The sequence below is a fragment of the Camelus dromedarius genome, chromosome 12 (genome assembly GCF_036321535.1).
Source record: "Camelus dromedarius isolate mCamDro1 chromosome 12, mCamDro1.pat, whole genome shotgun sequence".
Lineage (NCBI taxonomy): Eukaryota > Metazoa > Chordata > Mammalia > Artiodactyla > Camelidae > Camelus > Camelus dromedarius.
The window spans coordinates 7,984,344-7,999,467 of record NC_087447.1 but is presented as its reverse complement, the minus strand read 5'-3'; the positions used below and the strand labels follow the sequence as shown (position 1 = coordinate 7,999,467).

General features: G+C 35.8%; 1 protein-coding gene across 2 annotated transcripts in view; it reads left to right on the top strand.

Moving 5' to 3' along the window:
* RTN3 (reticulon 3) overlaps nucleotides 1-15,124 on the top strand; it is a 55,223-nt gene that overhangs the window by 11,919 nt on the left and 28,180 nt on the right. The window contains exon 1 of one of the 2 annotated variants that reach the window (XM_064492224.1): nucleotides 11,434-13,779. The exons of the other annotated variant lie outside the window; for it this stretch is intronic. Within the exon in view, the coding sequence (XP_064348294.1) occupies nucleotides 11,478-13,779 (2,302 nt within the window). The 5' untranslated portion in view covers nucleotides 11,434-11,477. Of the gene's footprint in view, nucleotides 1-11,433; nucleotides 13,780-15,124 lie in introns of those variants that run through there. 2 annotated transcript variants of the gene reach the window in all.

Here is a 15,124-nt window from a genome sequence, read left to right as displayed (position 1 = left end):
TAAGTCCATGCTCTACCCTGCTTCCAGAGTTCTTTTTTAAAACACATGGTATTTTACCTTCAGTGATTGATCATTACACATAATATACCCAAATTTCATTACATGACATTTAAAGTCATTTGGAATCTGGCCAGTTGTTCCTTCTCTCCAGAATGCCTTCCTCTGTCTTATTCACCTGATGAACATCATCTCTTCTGCCTCTGCTGCATTCCCATAGCTCATACAGTTTTACTGGTTTGTATGTCTTTTTCAGTTACTTGTGGGCACAGCCTTCATCTCTGTATTACCAGTGCTAATATAGCACCTGGACCTAGCTACTTAGAAATAATGTTTGATTTAATTAATAATTTTTGAGAATTAGGGTGGCCATTCTTGGATTCAATTCCCTGTAGCATAAATATGGGCATATGAATACAGTGCGATTTTATAAATTAGAAGACTTCATGCAGTTCTGTTGCAAACTACTACTGGTTATCTGTATTCTGTATCAGAATAGATACTATTACATAAAAATTTGTATGTCGAAATTTTCCGTTAGGAGGAGTTTCGAGTGGAGGTGAAAAGGCAAGTCCATAAGATCTTTTTTGGCATTAGACTTACTTAGTATTCGGATTTTCAGGTTTATTCAGTTCATAGAGATTTAATGTTGAAGGTAATTGCATATAGAAATGAACCCCTCTGGAAACATTAAAGAAATGAAAGTGCTTGCTTCTAATATTTGTGAAAACATTTTTATAATTGCAAGAAAAAAGGAGTTAACTGAAGATTGGTATATTTAGGGCCCCTTTTGGAGGGTTTTCTTTCTCACATACTGTTTTCATTAATTTAATTTTTTTCCATTTTTACTGAAGGGTAATTTATATTATTTGACTTTTTTTTAAGGGCCAGAAGTAGTAATGAAAAGCAAATCTCCCTCCTGCTCCAGACCTCAAAAGTCCCTTTTGTTACCAGTTAATAAATGGAGGCACACTGTATGCACTTCAGTACTTTGCTTTTTAATTTAATATATCAACATATATAGCTGTACTTCATTCTTTTTCATAGCAGCAAGTACTCCATTGTTTGGATGTAATTATTTAACTAGACTTCTGTTGATGGTCATTTAGATTATTCCTATTATTTATAACCAGTGTTCTTATGAATATTCTCATATACATCTCAGCAAATATATCTGCTGAGTTAAACAATATGTGCAGGTCTGGGTGGGAAAAGTTTGTGCATTTAAAATTTTTATGTATGTTGCCAAATTTAGAGAAGTATAATTTTAGAGATGGAGGATTTCTCATGTTGATACTGTTTTCTCAGTGGATTCATTGTGATTTAAAAAAAATTTTTTAGTATTTAGGGTCATTTTCACATATTTGCCAACTATATATGTTTAAATGTTCATATTCATAACCAGCTCTTCAAAATGAAGATGAAAATGGTTACAAACAAAATCAGTTAGTACTCAGATACCCATTTTTTATTTCCCACACAGAGTTACAGGGGAGCATTGTCTTTCCTGAGGTTGTAGTTGTTTAAAAATGCTAGGGCTTCCTCTTTTCTTCCTTTGTGGGTGAGAATATTTGACCAAAATATTGATTAACTATTCAGAATATTTATTGAATTGATTAAGTTTTAGAAATGCATCTTGAAAATGAAATAAGGTTTCGCTGCCAGGTGAGTGAAAACAGTAATTAGAAATAAAGATTTGGGCTTTCCCCTCTTGCTTAAACCCAGTAAAATTATGATGATGGCCAAAAAAAAAAAATTAAAATTTCTGTGTGAGGTTGTCAAATTCTCACGCTGTATATTTTCTTTCAGATTCCTTTGTTTCTTCCTCTTCCTCTCAGCCTGTATCTCTATTTTCGACCTCACAAGGCAAGTCTGTCATTTTTGTGTGTGCATTAATAAAAGAAAAATGTTGAGAAAGAGGCTGTAACTGGGGATATGAGGCACGAGTTTTCTGTTGCCCCCAAATCCCCTAAAATAAAAACTAAATACAAACCATTCCTTTCTATTTGGCAGTTTCTAATGGATTTCCTGTAAAGCTTAATAAAATAGAATGAGGGTAGGTGTACCCTTAAACATAGCATAAGCTTTAGGTGTAGTTTTGAGTACTTCTTAAAAATTGAAAACTTGCCCACAGAACTTGGAGCAGATAGAATTGTGACTGAGAAAACAACCCGCCTCCAGAATGCGCTTGACGTATTGATTTGCAGTTACGTAGCTGGTTTGGAGAGGTAGTAGATTTGGAAAAACTTTATAATTATAAAGTGTGCTTCCACTGAACTGCTATACCATCCTAGCTAGAGTACTTTAGTGTGAACTTGTCTCCCAAGAGCTAGGCTATTTCCAAATTGCCTAGGAACATTGAACAAATTGGTTGACTTTTTGGCAAGCAAGGATTGTCTTCCCAGAGATTAAGCTGTGGTTTGAGGGTGTTGGGGGATTTTGTTTTGCTTGTTTTTAATCTGCCAACCAGTGAGGAAGGGATTCAAAGTTGATAGCTATATGTTTGTGAGGGTAGCACTGTCAGGACTGTGGAAGAGAGTGCTGTGTGCTTCGTTGATTTGCACCAATAATTAGGTTCTGTTTCGTTTGTGCTTTTGTATTCCACCTCAAATATAGGTCAGTGGAAAACTCTTATTTTAAAAAAGATAATTAAACTCACTAGATAGGTCTAAGAAGCCTTGTGCATTGTATTGTCCTAGCTGAAATGCAAAGTCAGGGTGCTGGTTTTTTAGGAAGACTTTGACTTTTTATGAATAAAAACACAATAGGATAAAATGAACATAGTAAGTTTTGCTGGGTTTAATCTGCTGCTTAGGAAACATGATAGATAATTTGTTGCTTCTAGCTCAGACTGATAACGTTAGAGCCTCCAAGCCTCTTTGTAATGTGCTCATTGGGTGAATTTGGATATCTGTGGGTCAAATCATGACCTTTGAAATTAACTTGTTTACATTAAAAGATATTTTGTGAGTATTTGGAAGTAACTCAGATATACAGATTGATTCTTGACATCTGGAACTCAGCCATATTTCTATTTTTAAGGGTTTTTTTCTCATGAAAAATTTAATAATTTAGGCAAATTGGATTTATTCTACTCTGGAAGATAAACTGGTAAATCTATCATAATGTAAATAGAACAGATAATTATTTTTTTCTCTATTGTAAATATTTCCGATCTTCTAAAATGCATTCCTCATAGTAGTTATAACTTCCAGCCACTTTTTGCATGCAGAAAGAGGATAACTGATATCCTAAATAGTATAACAATGCAACCTAAGCACAACACACCTAATGTACAGAAGATAAGTGTCATAGCTTAATCCCTGTTAGGAAAAATTACATGTACACTCAAGTAGGATGGAGGTAAATAAAAAGGATTTTTCTGATTAAAACTGTATGTTTAGTAGGCTTCAGTTTCACAGGGAGTATGAGAGTTCATAAAAGAAAATAGGTTTGTCATTCTTCCTTTTTCTTAAAAAAAAGTTATTTGACCAGTGCAGATTCAGGATAGTGTTTTTGTTAAAAGGGTATTGTAAAGAAGCAGTTTAAAATGTCCTATCCCTAACGGTGTTCCCATCTAATCTCTGTTACTAGTATTTTCTCTTGTTAAAAAAAACACGTAATGGAAAAGCGACTCAGTTGGTGCTACTCTAGCAGGTCTAGAGATCAGCCTGTTCAGTTTTTTAAGGGAACTCCTTGGCAAATGTGATTAGGTGTATTTTAGGGTGGTCAAGACTGGTAGCTTCTAGTCTACCTTAATAAAAATAAGGGAAAATAAGTTGTTGGTGTACTTGGTTAACTGGGTTAAAACCCCTAGAGAGAATAGCTAGGACCAGGCCCACCCAACTGCAGGCCTTTCAGAGTGACTGCTGTCACCAACAGGCACCTTGCATTCATCACAGTCACTAACCCAACTAATCTCTCTCTGGCTTCTATATCCCTTAGGCGTTAGCCTTGGAGAATTGTACCTTATTTTTGTATATCTAAACCATATTAAGCAATATGTAATAATAGTTAAATAGAACATTTTCATATTTAAGAATGGCATTTTTAATCCTGAAATACATACTTATCATTATTGGGCTTCAGGAAGATGCATGTACCAAAAGTTGTCATTAATTTGGACTGAGAAAGAAAGGGCAGTTAAATTTTTCAAAAGGAAGTTATGTAATATTTATTAAATTATATTACTTTGTTAAGCTTCTTGAAAGCTAATGAATAGATTGGTGATTGGAATGTCAATGAAATAACCAGTTCCTTCTTAAATAAATTGTACTCCTGAGTAGTACCTTTGCAGTTTTTACTTAATGATTCCCTTTTTTCTCATCCAGTAGAGTTAAATTTCAGCCTAATCCCTGAGCATTTCAAAATAGGGAAGTATATTTTAATGACATTTTCCAGTACTGTTAAATAAGGATATTAACAGAGTATAGGTGTAGCATGTAGCTAGGTTTTTTGTTTTGGGGGGTTTTTTTTTAGCTTCTACTGTGCTTGGTACTTTATGTGAATCATCTCTTTTAATCCTCAGAGCCAATTTTATGGAGGAAGGGTACTGGCTCTTTTACCAGTTGAGGAAACTGGGGTTTAAAATGGGAAATATAACTTTCTCTTGCTTAAGTGAGTAAGTGACAAACTAAGGACTCCAAAGTCCATGCGTATAATAACCACTGCCTACAGTAAATATGATATATTGGTTGTATTTTAGGCTTTATGTATATTTTTAGAGGTGTCATTTTGAGGTTAGTGTCAAAATCATGAGAGCAGAAGAGGCAGAAATGACTATGTTAACCATATTATTATTTTTGTTAGTGATACAATTTACTATCTTCTGGGAGATGTGCTTCCTCCATCAGACACAAAGTTGAACGGATTTGGTTTCTGCTTTTGAAACTTTTGATGAAAGTGGAAGCTGGAAAATAGTATAGTTTTTTTTAGAAAACATTTGGGGGAAAAGTGGGTGAAAATAAGATTGAAAAGAGAGGATCCATCAACCATGCAGAATTGGAAGCACATTTGCAGTAACGAGTATTTGCATTCAGTTTGAGTAAGGCAGTAGGCATCTTGAATAGGAAGTTAAACACTGAACTTTGGGGCAAGTGTTGAGGAAGAAAATTTGCCAGTTACAGCCTTTTTTTTTAAACAAAAGCAAAACATTTTTCTTTGTACAAAAGAGACTTTTTGTTTAAAATCTAGCTTGGCTGCAAAGTGTCTGCTGGCTAACTTCCTATTTTGATGCTTTGGCTGAAAATTGCTGATACTGTTTTGCACGATAATTTGTCTTTCCCTCTTGTTTTGTGAACATGAGAAAATTCAAGTGTAGGAAAACCTATACCTGAATATTTCAAGCCTCCCTTGTATGAATATGCATAGTATGTATATGAAAAAGTAATTGAGTGGTTTACTGTAGGCTAGCACCCCTTTCTTCACTGATGTGTATGGTTTTTCCATGTTATAGGTGCCCTTTTAATTAAAAGTAATGACTTTCCTGGGGAGGGGGTGGATAACCAAATGGCAACTAGCATAATGCTAAGCTAGTCACTTTTAAGGAAGAACTCTGATATATAACATTCATTATTGCTTACTTATTCCTAGGCCACATTGTTTTTCCATTATTAAGTTATAAAACACTTGACTAAAAAATACTAAATCTTTTTCTGAAAGATTGGGGAATAAGAAACAGTAAAGAGAAGACACTTTGAAGAAAACTGTTAAAGGAACAGTTTATGCTGTTCATATAAACAGTATATGAAGGGGCTTCCTCAGTTTGAATGTATTCACTTGATACATACATAATATTTATTCACTTGAAAGTTTTTTCATCCTGTCATTTTTAACTCCCCACCTTGTTCTGTGAGAGAAACTACTCTGGGCATAGAAGAGGGAAAACTCTTCCTCAATTCCCACACAAGATTCTCTAGTCACATAGAGCTTTTGCCTTATTCCAATCAAAATTTTGAGTTACTGTACTTTAAAATTAGTATATAGAGGTATTGAAAGCAGACACAAAAGGACCACCCATGTCCTAGTACCCTATGAGATGTGCTCCTGGACAAAGATGATCTGTGGTAAGGAGTGAGAGTGAAGAGTGCCAGTCTGCACACCTGTGGGATTTTTATAGGTCTAGGGATCTGAGGTGCGGCTCAGTTTTTCTACCCTTCAAAAACTAATAAAATGCAGTAAAGCTGTGGGTTCCCAAACTGGGTTTATTCCCTAGGGAACTTGTAATGCAGGTTCCTGAGCTCCGTCCTCCTCAGGAAATTCTGAGTCCCTAAGTCAGAGTCAGAGCCCAGGAAGTGCTAGTAGTTGCTGTAAAGTTTGAAAAGGACAGAGGGAAGGTATAGCTCAGTGGTAGAGTGCTTGCTTAGCATGTATGAGGTCCTGGGCTCAATCCCCAGTAACTCCATTTAAAAATAAAATAAATAAATCAAATCACACATACCCCCCGGGGTGGGGGGGGGGAGGTTGAAAGACTGTAAAAGATGGTGCCATGGGCTATTTTTGTGCTAGATTGTTAAATTGTTCAGATAGTTGTACATTGAACTAAAATGTACTTTGACCTTTGATGGTAAAGATCATTTGCAGAAACATTTTGCCCAGGAAAAGTTCTTTTATCTTTCAACATTGGCTTAGAATTTTTTTTATATATTAGGCTTTGTTAAATGTCTTTATCCACACAGTACCTAGTATAGTTCTTGGAATATTACAGACATTTGGTTTGTACTAAGTGATTCAGAAGTTGCATCACCCAAAATTTTGAAGTAGATAAAAGCTCTTTGAATTATTTTTATTTGTGAATAGTTGGCGGTAAAGTGTCTAAAGTTCTGAATGAGGATTTTCTGTATTATATACCAAGTGAAGGCAGTTAGATTTGACACTATGCCTTTTTTCTCTCCCCAAACAAAAAGGCACATGGTCTGGAGTCTGTTAGGAGAGATTTTTATTTTTATTTTTATTTTTATTTTTTTGAGAATGTGGTGTTTGGGGACATTTATTGAAGATTTATTAAGTTCTAGATCCTCTTCTAAGCACTTTACATGTATTAACTCATTTAATCCTCACAGCAGTTCTCAAATTAGGTGCTTTAGTATCTTAATTTTCAGATGAGATTAGTTGTGTGACAAGATCACACAATTAGTAAGTGTGATGAAAGGATTTTGTATCTTTTAATAGGAATTTTTGGTTTGGGGGTAGTCTAGAAATTTAGAATATGACTGCCAACTTAATTTCCTAGTCTTATTTCAGATAATATACTTAAATGGAGACTGAGTATTTAGGGTTCAAGAAGAAAGGGGTAAGCAAAGAGCTCAGTACTGGATAAACTTGGGAACATTCTCATGATTGTTGTGGGGTTATGACATTTTTCACCTCTTACCACATGTTAATTCCCTTTTTGACAAGTCTATTAGACGTATAACCATTGTTGATAATAGAGTAATGCCATATTTTTAGGTGATTAGAATTCTTAAGAATGAATATGCACATTAAATCCCATTATAGCAAATAACTAATCTAGAAAATATTCCTAATGAGATTTTTTGACAGACATTGTTTTGAGTAGTGTTGAAAATCTCTTGCAGAGCATGTGAAGGACTGGATCTTTTGAAAAACGAAAGGTAGTGGACATTTTCTGGGACATAAGATAATCCAGAGTTATTCCATCAGGCAGTTTTACAGTGCATGGTATTTTAAAAACTAACAACCTTTAAACTCCCTGGAATTTTCTGCCATTTTGCCAAGTACAGGCTTGGACAACACCAAGGACTATTAAGTGCCATACTGACTAATTGGAAGAGTCTTTGCTTATGAGCACTTTGCTAAAGGCTTGTTTAGATTCTGGTCTTTGTTCTATTTAGTGTTTTCATGCCATTTGTAAGCTCTTTACTTCCAGACCAATTTTTTTGTTGTCTTGGTTAAAGTTAGCTCTGTTCAAGTTTGTTAGGGTTTCAACTAGCGAAAGAAACTTTCATTTGCTGAAATTCTAAACAAGATAATTATTAAAATTAAAGCAAAGATGATACTAATTTATTTTGCTACCTGTGTAAAAGCTTGATGGACAGTTGTGAGAGCTAATATCTGCATCTCACAATCACTGAGGAATGAATATAGCATCACACTCTTTACCTCCTAAGCTTGCTCCCCAGAAAACACTATCCATTCCAACACTATTAAGTCACCAAATTATTATTAGGGAACATGATTTCAATTATTTTTGTATATATAATAGTCATGTCATACTAAAGAATCTTTAGTAAAATGTTTGAAGTCTGTCAGGCAGTCATGGCATTCAGTACAGAACTTGTTGGTATCCTGAGAGTAAGATACCCACCTAATCTTAGCTTTATCTCAGATTATTATATACCTAACTAGAAACTTTTGGAGTATTAAGAGTTCAAAGAAATTAGAAAAGAAACAAGCCTTAGGAAACTGAGAAGTTTGTGTCCTGACAAAGCATAGAATGTTTCCGTCATGCCCCACCCCACCCCCTGTAATATATGCATTCTTTCATTAGCATTCCAGGTAGGTTGCTTTCTTTTTCATTTCATCAAATCTACCTCCACATCATCATCATTTTACTTACTGATTTTGTTTATTTTCTGTCTCCCCCTGTGTATTGTAAACTCCACAAAGGCAAAGATTTTTTTTCCGATTTATTCACTGCTTTTTTTTTAAATTTATTTAAGTATAGTTGATTTACAATGTGTTAGTTTCAAGTGTGTTGCGTAGTGATTCAGTTTACATATATATTCTTTTTCATATTATTTTTCATTATAGATTATTACAAGCTATTGAATATAGTTCCCTGTGCTATATAGTGGGACCTTGCTGCTTTATCTATTTTATACATAGTAGTTTATATCTACTAATTCCAAACTCCTAATTTATCCCTCCCCTGTCTTTCCCCTTTGGTAACCATGTTTGTTTTTTCCTATGCCTGTAAGTCCATTTCTGTTTTGTAAATAAATTTCTTTGTGTCATTTTTTTAGATTTCACATATAAGTGATATCATATGATATTTGTCTTTCTCTGCCTGACTTATTTAGTATGATAATCTCTAGGTCTATCCATATTGCTACAAATGATGTTGTTTCATTCTTTTTTATGACTGAGTAGTATTCCTGTGTGTTTGTGTATCACAACTTCTTTATCCACTCATCATCAGTGAACATTAAGGTTGCTTCCATACCTTGGCTATTGTAAATAGAGCTGCTGTAAACACTGGGGTGCATGTGTTTTTTTTGAATTAGAGCTTTCTCCAGATATATGCCCAGAAGTGGGATTGCTGGATCATATGGTAACTCTATTTTCGGTTTTTTAAGGAATCTCCATACTGTTTTCCATAGTGGCTGCACCAAATTACATTCCCACCAACAGCCAGCGAAGGAGGGTTCCCTGTTCTCCTCACCGTCTCCAGCATTTATGATTTGTGGGTTTTTTAATGATTGCCATTCTGACCAGTCCATTTTGTTCACTGCTTTTAATTTAGTTTCTGAAATAGTGTCTGGCACGTGACATAGTGGCACTCAGTAAATACTTGTTGAATTATTGCTAATTCATTTTGTCCTCTTTTGTCTGTAAGATGACAGATCTGAATCATCCAAAGTCTCAGTCTCTGTAAAGCATATAAGCTGAGCATTCCCTCTGAGGTGGAGTCAGTTTTGCTCCCCTCAGGGTTCCATTCCTGTTTGAAGGGAAGGGCTCCCATACAGTTTTACCTTAATCCAGATTTAGTCTTTTGAATGTTTCCTGGTAGAAACAGTTACCAGTAAAGTCAGTAACAACACATAACTCAGATTATGAAATATTTCTGATTTAAATAGAGTCCACAGTTCTTTAAATTTCAGGTTTTTAAACCTTTTAACTTGCAATACTGAGCTTCGTTTATCTTTAGTCCAGTCTTGCTGAGTATCCATACTTTATGATAGATACAAACCATGTTTACTGCATTAGAACGAAATACGAATTACAGCTTATTTCTGTCTCACTGATACACTTTGTACCACCAGACTTTATTTTTCCTCAATTTACAAAGGCTTTTCCCCTAGATTGCAGTTACACTATTCTAAAGGTCAAAGATCCGATTATATCAAATTTCAATGTTACGTGTTGAAATAGAGAAACTTTATGTGGCATTTGGAAACATTTTTTATAATAGTGAAATTTTATTTATTGCATAAGTATTTAATTTTTAATTTCTTTTCATCTTTATAAAATGATTTTGAATAAAGTCATAGTTTTGCTTTTGTCTAATTATTATTCAGTTTCTCACATGAAAAAGAGCATAAGCTAAATAAAAGTAATCCCAAAGGTTTTTCTCTTTCACATCTTCCCAGTTACTCATTCAAAATCAAGGAAATCATTGCTGTCCTGAGCCTACTTAGGTCTCACCTGACCAAGCTGAATCTTTGATTCATTCATTTGGAACTATTTATTTAAGACCTACTTTGTTCCATCTGCAGAGATACAGTTGTGTTTAGATAACGCCTACGCTTGGGACAGTTGTTGCTAGGTTGGATAGTTGGAAGACAGTGTGGTTAAATCAGTGGCTACCGTGGTATTAAAAACTGGTAAGACTTATTAATTAATGTATTACTTTTAGAAAGATATTTTCTGTTTTAAAAGGATTTTTAATAAAAAATATATATATACCCAAAAAAAAGATGTTTGAAGTTAACTCTTCTTAATAGAGGAAACCAAATTACATGGTTCAGTTTTATTTAAATTGGCAAGTTGGTTCAAGAGATTTTGGAGCAGGCCAGCCTTTTCAGTACCATGTAGTTTAAAACATTGAGGCCATGTGTACCTGAAAACCATCTTCCCTGTGGTTAGAGTAGAGTAGTTTTAGTCTGGCTGGTTTTTAGGCTCAGGAGGGATTTGCTGTGTCTCCTGAAAGTAAGACAAGACTCTGGTCACGTCTTTTTTTCCGTTTCAGATTGTCAGACTGTAACAGTGATTTTTATAGAAGCGATGTGTTCTGAATTGTTCCACCACCTACAGATGGGAGCATATGATTACTTCATAATATCAAGCTGTTTGTTTTGTATGGATTACATAGTTTCTTTGGAATAGTTCTACCAAAAACAAAAGGAAAAAATACTCCCCCAGATTTTCCAACCTTACCAAACCCTTCTTGATGCTTTACCATTAAAGGGAAAAAGTAGACTGAAAAGTATTTTGTTATAAAAATCTTTTGTCATTTGCAATTTGTAGCATGATATGCCTTTTATGTTTCACTGCTGGCAATTTTTTGCATGTCCTATAGGATAACTGTTGATTATTGTTTTGTTATTTATTTATGTGTGTATATATATACATCCTGTGTGTGTGTGTGTGTGTGTGTATGATTTTAAAAATAAAAAAAGCATGCTGCTTGACCTGACTAGCTAATGTGTAATTTTACCTGGTAAACAGTTTTTTTCTTTCAAATTCTGACCATAGAGGGATTGAGTTCTCTTTGCTCTGATGAGCCACCTTCAGAAATTATGACTTCTTCCTTTTTTTCATCTTCTGAAATACATAACACTGACCTTACAGTACTACGTGGAGAAAAAAGCAAAGTATTAGGCAGCCAGCCTATTTTAGCCAAAGAAGGAAAAGACTGTTTGGCTCTTCTAGATGTGAAAAAGATGGACAAGCCTCAGGGGACCAGTAAAGACATAGCAGACTCCCCAGTATCTGTTGCAGAAGCAGTTCACTGTAACCGTCCTTCCATTCCAGCCAGTTTCCCAGATCATCCAGCCTTTCTCTTAAAGGAAACTGGTCAAATGGAACAGCAAATAAATAAAGATCAAGAATCCAAGAACCCAAATGAGGTACCAAGTAAGGACGATAAAACTGCCTTGGATGCCGATGACAAGTTCACTTTGCTAACAGCCCAGAAAGCACCCACTGAGCAATCTAAACCAGAAGGCATTTGTGCATATTCATTGTCCCCCTCTGAAGTTTCAGGAGGGGATATTTTGGAAAAGGATTCCCCTGAATCACCATTTGAAGTAATTATTGACAAAGCAGCATTTGATAAAGAATTTAAAGATGCATATAAGGAGAGCACAAGTGATTTCGGTAGCTGGGCAGTGCACACTGATAGAGAATCACCTGCAGACATTTTGGAGTCTAATGACAAAGTATTTCCACTGAGAAATAAAGAAGCAGGATGTTACCCAACCTCTGCATTCCTCACTAGACAGTTTTCACACACCACTGCAGCATTGGAGGCGGTGTCTAGATGTGTGAATGATATGCATAACTTTACTAATGAGATACTGACTTGGGATTTCGTTCCCCAAGTGAAACAGAGCGATAAATCTGACTACATCACAACAACTACAGGACTTGACGTGAGTGAATATAATTCAGAAATTCCAGTTGTAAATATCAAAACTGGCACTCACCAGAAAATTCCTGTCTGTTCTATTAATGGGAGCACTACTGTCCCTAAATCAACAGGTGATTGGGCAGAAACCTCTATCCCACAAGAAAATGCTATGCCAGACTGTCTCAATTCCACAAAGGAAATCAGTATCAAAGGTGTGCGAGGCAATGTGCAGAAAGGAGATGACACACTTTCAGAGTTATCTGGATCTCCATTGGAGAAATGTGTCTCTCTGGGTTCTGGAGTGGCCACAGTGAAAGTTGTTTTACCTGATGGCCACCTGAAAGGTGAAATGAACTGGCAGACTTCTGTGTTGGGAGAAGTGACAGAGGCTGATAGTTCTGGTGAGTCTGATGACACAGTAATAGAGGACATCATAGCAGATATTTCATTTGAAAGCAACAAACTTCAGGCCGAAAAACCTGTTTCCATTCCAAGTGGTGTTGTAAAAACAGATGAAAGAGAAATCAAAGAGACTGTTGGTTGTAATAGGGAAAACAGAACATATGAAAACTTTGAAAGGTTGATCCGTGACTCTGAGCCACGACAAGTTCAGTCTGATATTCTTGAAAAGAGTCCAGCTGGTGAGGCAGCATGCTCACAAGTACCTGATATGAATGTCACATTGGAAGATGTGAAGCAGTCAGACAGTATGAGTGTAGTTGCTCCTGAAAAGCCTGTTGCAACTGAGAACCCAAAACTGCCTTCATCAGCATCTCCAAATGTTCTTAATGATAAGACAGAATTCTCACTAAATGTGACAACCTCTGCTTATTTGAAGTCATTGCATGAAAAAAGTGTTAAAGATATAGATGATTCTTCCCCAGAGGACCTGTTAGCAGCCTTTACAGAAACCAGAGAGAAAGGAATAGTAATTAAAGGTGAAGGAAATACCTTTGAAGCAACATTAGAGAAAACTAAGAACTTTAAAACAACCCTTCCTGTAGAAACTTTGCATGAAAGTGAGTCAGGTGGTTCTGAAATTGAAGATACAGAAATCAAATATGATGAACAGAGCAAAGAAACAGATGGAAGTGAGCTTTTGGATGTTCTCCCTACCCAAGGTACTCCAGTAGCATCTCTCGACTTAGAACAGGAACAGCTCACAATCAAAGCCCTTAAAGAGTTGAGTGAAAGGAAGGTTGAGGAGTCAGCTTCTGCACAGGATAAAGTAGAATCTCCTTCTGAAGAAATGCACAAGCAGACTTTAACATTCGCTCCAGAATCTTCATGGCCACAGAGATCATATGATGTCCTAAAACACAAAGATGTCAAGACTGAATCTGATCTTGGGATTTCCAAGAAGTACACTGTTATGAAAGAAACTACTAGGGTAGATATTACTTCCAACCTTAACAAGACTGAACTGGTAAACAAGCATATCCTAGCAAGACTTCTGGCAGACTTCTCAGGTAACAGTTTACATTAGAAATACTGCATGTGGTTAATTCTGCTATGAATGTGTACTTACCAGAGTGCCATTTTTCTTAGTCTCTGATTTATATCATCAAAATTATAGCTAGAATAAAAACACATTGTATAATGGGGAAAGGTAGATTTTTTTAAACTGTTGCTTGATTTGGTTTTCTTATACAAATATTTCCCAAAGCAGTAGCCCACTTGTTAAAGTTAATATTCTTCTTAAAAATTTATGCTCCAGTTTTTTCATGGTTCTCCTTTCCTTATAGGTTGCTCTGAGGGGGATTGCTGCTTTTAAGAGTGTTGTTAGGCTCTTATTTATTTACAAAGTTTATTTTAAAATCTCCCTTATAGTAGCACTGCTTAGTACTTGGGTTTTTTCTGTGGGCCTTGTAAAATCTATTTAGCAATCAAAGATAAAGGAATTCCTGCTGGGAAAGACAATAAATGAAAGTTTTAATTAATTTGATCTTATACCACAGAGATTTTATGCTCTGAAAGTAGGTAACCAGTACTGTAGTACAATTTGGTGAGTAATACTTACGAGAACCCATGCATTCCTCTACTTTGGACCTTATTTAATATTCAGACCAAAACTCATTATATGGTACTGGAACCCTTGTCTTTTATTTATTTGAATAATTACTTTCCTGTTGGCCCTCACGAAATTACTTCAGATGTCTGTTCTGGGATCTTAGAAAGTGTAATTTAAAAAATATATTAAGCCCTCCAAAAGGAACTCCCAACCTCTAAGCCAGTACCAAGTTCTGCACTTCCTGTATGGTCAGTGTTAGGTGCTATGTCAGGCTCTATGGTTTTTCAAACTTCTTTTTTAACAATAGAGCCCTTCTTTCAAATGAAATCATACACAGAGTTGTAATATTTAAAACAAAAATGAGATTTTTATTAGGATAAATTTATAAGTGAGATTATACCATTTACTTTACTTTTTTTTTCCTGCAAATGTTTTATTATGCACAGAGTGAGAAGGGGGTTTAGTCCTCAGCAGCCACTTCCTCTCCTCATGGCATCCAGAACACTGCTCAGCTCTTCCTGTGAGGGCACAACTCAGGTCTCGCCGTGCACTAACTTGCTGTGCTTGGTGAGGTGCCCTGCTGGCAGCTGTGCCTTGGCTTGCTCACGTTCTGGGTCACCTTGAGGCCCACAGCCAGGGGGTACCACAGAGTCTTCAGTACCTGTAGCAGAAAGCCACCATCTACTTTTGGGGGGAGGGTAGTTAGGTTTATTTATTTATTAATTTTTAATGGAGGTACTGGGGATTGAACCTAGGACCTTGGGCACGCTAGGCATGCACTCCATGACTGACCTATACCCTCC